Here is a 10,659-nt window from a genome sequence, read left to right as displayed (position 1 = left end):
ATTGCGAAAGAGTCCATAAATTTTTTTTAATTTTTTTTTAAAATAACAAAAATAACATACCCAGTGTATTCCTATATACTGGGGTCTGAAGAGAATAAAGTATATGCAGATCATACTATTACTTCAGGTGAAATAGAGAGGTTGTTTTCGATAGACCCTCGGCTTAGGACCGATAATACTATAACAAATACAAAAGATAAGTGCATATAAACTAGTACGGTTTGTAAAATAAATTAACAGTAATACAAACACAAAAGATAAGTGCATATAAACTAGTACGGTATGCAAAATAAACTAACACCGCTAACCACAAGATAATACTACAACCACAATACCACGAACAAAAAACTCCAGACACAAAAGAAGTAACGCTCCCCTACTATTACCGATGCACTCCCACCCCCTAACCCTCTGCCATAATCCGCGTCTTCCACACCTTCTTATCAAGGGTCATGTCCTCCGTAAGCTGTAACTGCGACTAATCACCTCCCTCCAATATTTCTTCGGTGTATCTCTATCCCGCCTAAAATCATCCATAGATAATGTCTTACACCTCCGCACTGGAGCACTAGAGTCTCTTCTTATTACGTGTACGAACCAACGTAATTTTACTTTTCGCATCTTGTTCTCCACCAAGATAACTTTCACCTTCTACCAAATAATCTTATTCCTCAACCTATCTTTTCTGATATGTCTACGTATCTATCATTGCAATATTCAAATAATATAAAAAAAGGTGTTTTGGTCTTAATATTCTTTGAAAACGAAATATGCATGTGATTGCCCAACAAATTGACGCTCGAGAATTGAAGGGGATACGGAATCTTCATCACGTGGGAAAAGTGAACATATGTCCCTATCATTAGGCAAGTGGATCTTCAAGATTCCAACACATGCCTGCGGAACTAAGCTTTCACCTTTTATATTTTGTTCGTTTAAAAATAAGTGATGTTTTTAATTAAAAAATATATATATATTTGTTTTAAAAAAAAATTCATTCCTAATCTAGAAAGTAAAATGCCTTTTTACTAACTTATGTTTAATAAAAACCTTTTTAATTATGTGAAATAACATTTATTTTGAAAAAACAAACACACCCCATAGTTTGAAACGGGGGAGTAATAGTACATAAACTTGTGGACCTGTAAAAAGATGCCCCCTTCCCCCTTCCGACTATAGGGTGAATGCCATTCATTATTACTAGTTAGGTTCATCTGCATCTAATATTCTTTGATGTAAAATATGAATATGTAAAAAATATTAAAAATGCTATAGTCGGGAGATATGAAGCCAAAACTTTAAAAATATAGTGGGTTCAATTTTATGATAATTTTAAATATCATAAAATTTAAATTTTAAATCTACTTCTGTATCACCCTACTTTTTCTACATGTATTAAGCAACCTTTTCTCTCTGAAATTGAAAGATCCCCGGTAAAGTTGGAAAATGTTGAATGGTACTACTTTGCACTAATGCAAATATGTGTCACATTCCACCTTCAACCTTTCTGTCTTTTCAGCTCTAGTACATTTATTTGGGTCACTAATTTATTGGTTAAACTTAACCAATTTGTCTTCTGCCACGTTAATAATATTTTAGAAGACTAAATTGAAAAAAAAAATCAAATCAATAATTGAAAATCTATAAAACAATAGCCATTTCAAGTGACGGTACCGACAAATAAAGTGCTGTTTGGAAGAGAATGAGGAAACTAAATTGAAATTTGAGGTGAAAATTAAACCAAATTCATAAATGAGATAGGTTATGTTACGTGGCTTAACTTGCATATAAGAAAAAATATTCTTCTTCTAGTATACTTTTTGTGGCATTGTTTCTCTTTAAAGAGTCAAAAATAAATAAAAAAACCTTTTAGACTATGTTAATAATTAAAATATACTTTATTGTAAGTTATCTACTGATTAGGTTGTTTCTTTAAATAGTTTTATTATAAAAAACTTGGACATTCTACGTCCGATTTCACGAAAATTAATCAAGTCGATCTCACGTAAGTTTAATATGAGGCTATGAGAAGTTGGTACGAGTCTGATACTTTTTTTAATTTTTTTTGAATTCTCTTGTTAGCGATTTGAAACCGATTTTTTTCCTTGTTTTTTAATATAAAGTAGGTGAATGAGATTACAAGATAAAAAATCAAACTCTGAACTATAAAGTAAAAGTTTAGATGATCAATAAATCAATTGGTTAGCTACTAAGATCTCTTGGTTTGATCAAACTAATTCGAAGGACAAGAGATACTAATCTTTTTTATTATGATATTATAGTGGGTACGGTATTACAATTGAATTTGATAATGTTCCTACCAATAATAATCAAGATCAGTTTCATTTTTCTTTTCAATATGGTTATAAATTAGCTGATAAACAATTTTCTAAGGATAACTATGGAAACACCTTTAAACAAGATATACTATATGGTGGCATATCAAAAAGACAACATTAGAGACTTTGATATGGATGAACAATTTAACGTAAGATTGAGGATTATGTGTCACTGACGTGCCAATTATGTTGAATTTAATTGGATATCGTAACTGAAATATATGACGAAAGACTAATTCCAAGCCCATCTAATTTAATTGCCATCTGATTTGCAGCTTACTCATCAGCCATAGCAAATTCAGCCAATCATCATCCTTATCAATTGCTGAATCAGATTAAAACAATTCAAAATAAATATTGTATTATTAATTGCACCCTTTCAGATATTCGTCCCTTAATTTTCAAGAGCTTAAGTTAAATGTGTCATTAGTGTAAAGTTTGTTTATACTATTAGATCATTTATATGATATCATCTTGTAAATCTTCTTAAAGTATGAGACTTTTATTATTGCACGACAAAATATTTACCATCAAATTTCAGTAAGTGGAGTTGCAAATAAGTGAATTATTTAAGAAGAGGTAAATAGTATGCGTAGTAGTTGACAAATATTTTATTACTGTCAATCTGCCATTATTTTTACAGTAAAAGGCGTGCTCAAAATCTTAATAAAATGATTAAACAATATGAAGCGAAAGTAATTAATACATTATTTTTTTAGCAAGTGATTCTCTAAAAGAATAATTATTAATATATCTTTGGAATTCAGCTTCTACATGAGGGAGCCGCCCTCTTAACTTTAGGAGAAAGAACCCTACTTTGAATTTGCAAAAAGTGGCCAAATTAATATTTCCATTGACCAACATGACCACCTTCACTAGTTACGTACACTTGCGTTTTAATAATTTGAGGGAGGGCAATTTGTTGTATGGGAAAGGAGAAGGAAAGAGGTAGGTAAAATTAAATAAAATATGTATCAATTATATTTGATAATTAAAAATTAACATAAGAAATTAAGAATACATACCAATTTGTTATGGCTTAGACAATATTTCCACTGTTTTATAATAAATAAATTGTTGGGTTTTGGCACACATATTAAGGAAAAAACATTAAAAACATAAATTTAACACAACTTTTCATTTTTACCCCAAAAAAGAAAAAATTGACCTTGTAATACCTTTTAAAAAGTTAATTGGTTGTCAAATCATAAAGGCAAATTTGAAAAAAAATTCAATGATTCACTTATTTGAAACACCAATAAATACCTTAACAATTCACTTATTCCGAAACGGAGGAAGTATAATGTAGTACATGATAAATACTATTTTACGTTCATTTTACTGTTGTAAATATCATATGCAAATCTATCCATTGATTTTCCATCACGCTTCCTTCTCTTTGAAGAGTCTTAAAGAGAAAAATATCATCATACATAACTGATTAATTATATGATCAATTACCGAAAAAAAAATTGAACTTAGGTCTTTGTCTGATTAAACAAATCTTAATGGGACAATTCATGTGCTCACCAAACAAGATAAAATATCATATTTCATCCTGATTTTTGTACAAATAGACAGTAAGTATCTGAACAATATATTTCGATATTGTATTTCATCTTACACCTATTAAAATACATTGTGTTTTCATATCTCGAGACTCAAAAGACAGTTTAAATACTAATTTTAGCCAATCAGTCCTAGGAATCAAAAATGCAAACTCTTGAAAACTTTATTTAGCAATATCTTTGTTAAAGAATCTGCTGGAGTAGCAGAATGAATACAAATAGATTCTCTATTCCAATAAAGATTCTTTATAAAGTTGATTCCTTTTGACATCAAGTAACCGAAAAAAAAAAGGACTTCTGTTATATTTCCTCCGTTTCTTTTCATTTGTCACAATTTTGTTTTCAAACTTAACGTTATATTGGCTGATATTTTTAAGTTATACCCCCTCCATTTTAAAATATAGTTGATTCTTGTTAATCTGATATTTTTCTTAAAAAAATATTTATTAGAATTTATTTAATAAATTAAAATTATTAATTATGTTTTAAAAATATGAATTTAAATATATACACTTTATTTAATCGGTTAATGATAAGAATAATATTTAAAAAATAACATATATTCTTAAAATTTTATAAGCAATAATTAATTGGAAAAAAATATTTTTTATAAGGAGAATCAACTAAAAATAAGGTAGTAATTGTAAATTACTAGATATTTCTTGGTACGCTGAATACAATGTACACAAAACTGTAGCATTAAGGAAACGCATTTTGAGTACATTTACTTGTGAAAAAATTGCAACGTGTACTTGAGTCACATCCTACCCCTAACACTAACCCCCAAAAAACCACCTGCTGTTTAAGAAAATATAAATTAGATAACTCAGAAACATTAGAGCTTTATGTTTCTGAGTTATCTAATACTCTAATTTAATACAATATAATTAAGTATTATATATATTGAGTTGTACTTAATTATATATTATATTTATGAAATTATGTTAATTTTAACATCATACGCAGAATAATTTTACAAAAATTTGAAGAAAGTTCAATTGTATTATTCATTCTTATATGAATATATTAAATTGAGACGAGTTAGAATGACATGAACTTAGAATTAAAAAAATCACTCATGTTTGTTCAAACATTTTATTATTACTCTCTGATTTTAAAATAATTGTCACATTTTACTTATAAAGTCAATTTAATTAATTTTTAAAATTAAATTAAATTAAATTAAGTAATATTTTAAAATTAAATGACACAATTAATACAACTATTTGTAGAGTTCAGTTCCCTAATTCCTAGCATTTTGGCAATTATATTTAGTTAAATTACCATTACAGTTACAATTCAAAAAAAAAAAAGAGTCCCAGTCAAAATACCCATCAATTTTTCACTTTTTAAATGGAAAATTTATAAAGACCAAACTGTTTTTCTGAAGATCTCATGTCACTTGAGTTAAGCTCCAAGTAAATAGGAACTGCACGTGAGAAAACACACATGCACATGTCAGCGAGACAGGTGGCAAGTTGTCGGAACTGAAAATAAATTTACAAAATTTGGTTGAGGGTAACATCTCAATTCCGTAAAAATAATATAAAAAAAAAAGACTCAAACCCAATAGAGATTTTTGCGGCTATATATAGAAGCAAAACCTCCATTTTATAACCCATCAAAGCCATTAACATAATAGAGAGAGAGAGAAAGAGGGAGAGTTAAATCAGCAAAAGAGGAGTTGTTAATTGTAGAAGAATGGGTGGTTGGGCTATAGCGGTGCACGGTGGCGCTGGTGTGGATCCAAATCTCCCTGCTGAACGTCAAGAAGAAGCCAAACATCTCCTTACTCGTTGTCTTAATATTGGAATCTCTGCTCTTCGCTCTTCTCTCCCCGCCATTGATGTCGTTGAACTCGTCGTACGTTATCATTCTCCATTCTCTGTTAGTTTCACGATGTACTCAGATTCAGCCCTTTCTCGCTTTCATTGTTGAATTTCAGAAATATTTGTTAAGAAAATGCCCAAATGCTTTTTGCATGGATCACCTAAATAGAGAAATGCTAATGAATTTTTTCACCAATCGGACTAGTCTTTTGGATTTGGATTGAGCTCTCCCGTTTGGTAGATATATCAGTTTTCAGAGACTCTTTCAATTTATGGGTTTTTGGTTTATGGTTGTGTATAGGTGAGGGAATTGGAAAGTGATCCTTTATTCAATTCGGGTCGTGGATCTGCATTAACTGCAAATGGAACAGTGGAAATGGAGGCGAGCATTATGGACGGCGACGGTAGACGATGCGGCGCCGTTTCTGGTATATCCACCGTGAAAAATCCCATCTCTCTTGCTCGTCTCGTCATGGACAAATCCCCTCATTCCTACCTCGCTTTCTCCGGCGCCGAAGAATTCGCCAAACAACAGGTTAAAAAACACTATTGTTCGAATTTTGATAATTTATCATCCATGAAAACATTAGTCTAATTATGAAATTATGGTTTTATTAGGGTGTTGAGATGGTGGACAATGACTATTTCATCACCGAGGACAATGTTGGAATGCTGAAACTAGCCAAAGAGGCTAACACCATTTTGGTACGTAACACATGTAACGACATTTCTATGGCTAGAAACGTGTAACGTTAAACACGTCACCATATTTCCATGGCTATAAACGTGTAACGTAAATTGATGTATTGACAAATTTTTCATGTTTCTTCTGATACAGTATGATTACAGAATTCCAATAACTGGATTGGAATCCTGTGCAGCATCTGTAGAGAGTCCAATTCACATGAATGGTTTACCAATAAGCGTTTACGCCCCGGAGACTGTTGGGTGTGTGGTGGTTGATGGTCAAGGGAGGTGCGCCGCCGCCACGTCAACCGGTGGTTTGATGAACAAAATGACCGGTAGAATCGGTGACTCACCATTGATTGGTGCTGGGACCTACGCAGGTGAACTATGTGGGGTGTCATGTACAGGTGAAGGAGAAGCCATCATACGTGGAACCCTAGCACGTGACGTGGCAGCAGTTATGGAGTATAAAGAATTGGGCCTTCAAGATGCAGTGGACTATGTGATTAAGAAGAGATTGGATAAAGGGTTTGCTGGGCTAATTGCTGTGTCCAATAAAGGGGAAGTGGCATATGGGTTTAATTGTAATGGAATGTTTAGAGGGTGTGCTACTGAAGATGGATTTATGGAAGTTGGTATTTGGGAATAGGGAGTGTGTTTGAGAGTTCATTAGGATGTTTTGATGTACTTTCAAGTTTTAACTAGTGGTGCTTGACAAATAATTTTGTTGCTAATTAGCACTAATGTTTAAGTTAATTGTATTGGGAATCATGTATTTTGTTTTCATAAAGTAAGTAATGAAAACCTCCAAATTTTGGTTGGTGTAGAGATTCGTAATACGTCATTATATGTTATTAGTCTTACTCCCTCTCTTCCTTTCAAATTGTCACGTTTCATTTTTTCCATAGTTAATTTAATTAATTTCTAGTCGTACACATTAATTTGGTCTTTAAAAATCAATTTCGTTTACGATTCTTGTTTTGTTCCTTAATGGGTCACTTACCGTTCAAATAACCTGCTTGAAGATCTATTTGAATAACAGGTGTTATTTTGGGAGCTTACCTAACACGGCAGTATGTATAACTAACTATACGGTTTAATATATATTCTCTCTCCATTTCGAAATAAGTGAATTGTTAGAGTATTTATTGGTGTTTCAAAATAAGTGAATCATTGAATTTTTTTCCAAATTTGCCCTTATGATTTTACAATCAATTAATTTTTGAAAAAGTATTATAACGTCAATTTTTTCCTTTTTTAGGATAAAAATGGAAAGTTGTGTTAAATTTATATCTTTAATGTTTTTTTCTGTGTCAAAAATTCAACAATTCATTTATTATGAAACGGAAGGAGTAGTATTTATTATATGTATAGTATGTACTTAATATTTCCGTAGAAATGCATTCGATTCAGTAGTTTTGGGATTTGCTCACACAAAGTTTTGTGAGTATCATTTTCATCTGCTGCCAATCAACCAAGTTTGAAGAGTGTCAGCATTGATAGCCAATTTCGAGAGATGTCAGCATTGGTGCATCACCAGAGGTAGTTGACTTTACTAGATAATTTGTTAAATTGAGTGACGATCGACAAAATTTACTTTTCGAATCTCATTTACCATTCTTAGAAATTACATAGAAATCAGCTTCCAATATCCCTGGTCAAATTTAACTTTACTACTCGAATCTCATTTACCATTCTCGAAAAATTTGAGTACATCAGTTGGTTAGTTTTACCTGTAAATGAGGATTCGATTCCATCTTCTAATCTCCTCCGTCCGCATTGTTGGTCAAAGTTTAATTTTGATTTCATTCACGTACCGTAACTCTGTAACGTCACCCTTTTAATGCTCTATTATAAACAGGGCCGGTTGGTAATAAAAAAATTTTATATTAGTAGTGTAAAAAAATTATAAAAAGTTTTTTTTTTTTAAGGTGGTGAATAGTTAAAAAAATAGAATTAAATTAAAAAAAATTTAAAAATAAGAGATTTTTGTTACAATCAACGGATAAGTAATTTATTATTCAATTGACATCTACTTTTACTTTTCCCCTAAAAAAGGTTTTCTTTCCTTTTAATCTTTTAGTTATCTTTTTTTTTTACCCCTTTTCTCACCTTTTCTCTCTTACTCAGGTTCTCTCCTCTCTTTCTTCTATTCTTCTTTATTCACTTTTTTTAAGTTCAAAGTCTCAAAAAGTTAACAACAAAATCTATACATTGTTGATAATATTATATTTTTACTTTATTGATTTTCACTTCGAAGAGAACATAGTTCATGTTTCAAATTTAAAAACACATTTTGAAGCGGTTAAAAGATATTTGGAATCATCGATCAAGCCTTCATATTTCTTGAATCGGGTAATATCATTCTAACTTTTTATATTTTTATATTTGAAAGTGCACATTGTGTTTAAACTATTTGTTAGAATATAATATGTCAAAAGACTAGAAAAATAGATTGTAGATAAAAACATATATAATTTTTGTTGTTGTTGAATTTAAGGCCTCCCATTTAACTTTCGCCTTAGGCCAACAATGTGTTTGAGCCGCCCTGATTATAAAGACTGAAGTGCACCAAATTCTTTCCTCCTCCATTTATTTATTGAAGCAGAGTCGCACCAACCTAAGGATTGAAAGTTTTACCAGTTGCATCTGCGGTATCTCAGCTTCAAATTTTGAAGAATTAAACTACATAACCACCCACCAAATTGCTTCCACTAAAATTAATAAGTAAATTCATGATATATAATATAATTAAATGTATCTTTTTATATGTATGAAGGAAAGCCTTGGAGTAATCAAAGTTACTCGTCATGTGACCTTCAGGTCATGTAATCGAGCATTGAAGTAACTGATAAAATTACTCTTCATGTGACCTCCAGATCACATAGTCGAACGTTAAAATCTTTTGACGAAAATGTTAAATAAGACTGTGTACAATACTTCTTTGTGATGTATGAACCCTTCCCTAAAACCTGCACATAGCGAACACTATAACCGTTATGTAGACTGCTTATAATGCACCTTCGTGATGTATGAACCCTTCCCCAAACCCTGCATGTGAATTTTACGTCACGAACTGTCACGATCCGAACCAGGGCCTTGACCGTGACGAGCATTCTGAACCATAAAGGCCCGAAACACCCCTATCTATCTGGTAATCATGCACATAATTCATATGATGATAAGATATGCGGAAGATACACAATATTACGAAAAACATGGTCATAAATCAAATGAAATCAACAAAGGGAAAATAATGTCCCACAACATCTATCGATATCTGAACAACCGTCTACGAAATCTCTAATACATAAATGAAACAAATTATATCTGAAAATTGGGACAAGGCCCCCAGTAGACCCAAAACTACTAAATGATAAATGAACTGACAGATATTAGGCCTTCCTAAATATAGAAGGCTCACCACTTGATTCTGCAAATCTGTCGGAAGAGATCTACTGGTTATCTGGATCCCTAAACTGTGCCTCCAAACTTGGGAGGGAAGGGGGTCAATACAAAAGTACTGGTACGCAGAGAAATCAAAAACAAAAATATAATATTTTTTTTCAAATATAGGTGAGAGCCATTATAAAGCAGTTTCATATCAAATCATTTGAAAACACATGAGTATAATGTAATAGTTTTCAACAACAATGTAATACAGCTGAGCTAGGTAGAATACCCTACATATAACATTTACACCAATTGTCAAATCTCGGTTGCCGCCGAGATTAGAGTATAAGTGAGGGGAAGACACACAAGATCACACAGCAGGGTGTCTCGACCCAATAAAGCATAGTAGTGCCCAAGATCACTTAGCCTGGGCTCCTAACCATAGTCCCAATTTGGGAATGACATAAAGTCAAGTACACAAGATCACTTAGCCTGGTACCAAATCCCCACGTCGGCAAACACGGTTTCCAGTGATGAGCCCTTACACTCAAACGCCTTCTTCGGGCATCCACCTATCTCATGTAAAATCAATGCATCAAACTCCATTTAATTCAATCACATATCTTATTTTGTAGGGTATCGTCATAGCCGACTTGCAAGCCATTAATATCACATCATTCTTTCATGCAACCATTATATTCATCATATTTCAACATAACAACCCTCTCATTTCAAGTCAAAAATCATAACCATTTTCAAAATATTTCATGTCATACTTTTCAAGATGATTTCAAACAATTCACATCATATGAGCATTTAATACAAAATCATATCAAGAGAGAG

The 10,659-nt window shown here is 31.8% G+C and overlaps 1 protein-coding gene across 1 annotated transcript; it reads left to right on the top strand.

Annotated features, from left to right (window-relative positions):
• The first annotated feature begins 5,483 nt into the window (after positions 1–5,483).
• Positions 5,484–7,249, top strand: LOC107867185 (probable isoaspartyl peptidase/L-asparaginase 2). The gene is made up of 4 exons (XM_016713321.2): positions 5,484–5,770; positions 6,038–6,271; positions 6,355–6,441; positions 6,575–7,249. The coding sequence occupies exons 1-4, from the start codon at positions 5,609–5,611 to the stop codon at positions 7,070–7,072; spliced, it is 981 nt and encodes a 326-aa protein (XP_016568807.1). The 5' UTR covers positions 5,484–5,608; the 3' UTR covers positions 7,073–7,249.
• The last annotated feature ends 3,410 nt before the right edge of the window (positions 7,250–10,659 follow it).

Source organism: Capsicum annuum, chromosome 4 (assembly GCF_002878395.1).
Source record: "Capsicum annuum cultivar UCD-10X-F1 chromosome 4, UCD10Xv1.1, whole genome shotgun sequence".
Taxonomy (NCBI): domain Eukaryota; kingdom Viridiplantae; phylum Streptophyta; class Magnoliopsida; order Solanales; family Solanaceae; genus Capsicum; species Capsicum annuum.
The sequence above is the reverse complement of the archived record's forward strand: the minus strand, read 5'-3'. Positions and strand labels throughout refer to the sequence as shown.

Coding starts and splice junctions, on each gene's coding strand:
- LOC107867185 (XM_016713321.2), top strand. CDS start 5,609: ATGGGTGGTTGGGCTATAGCGGTGCACGGTGGCGCTGGTGTGGATCCA. Junction 5,771..6,037: donor TTGATGTCGTTGAACTCGTC/GTACGTTATCAT, acceptor GGTTGTGTATAG/GTGAGGGAATTGGAAAGTGA. Junction 6,442..6,574: donor AAGAGGCTAACACCATTTTG/GTACGTAACACA, acceptor CTTCTGATACAG/TATGATTACAGAATTCCAAT.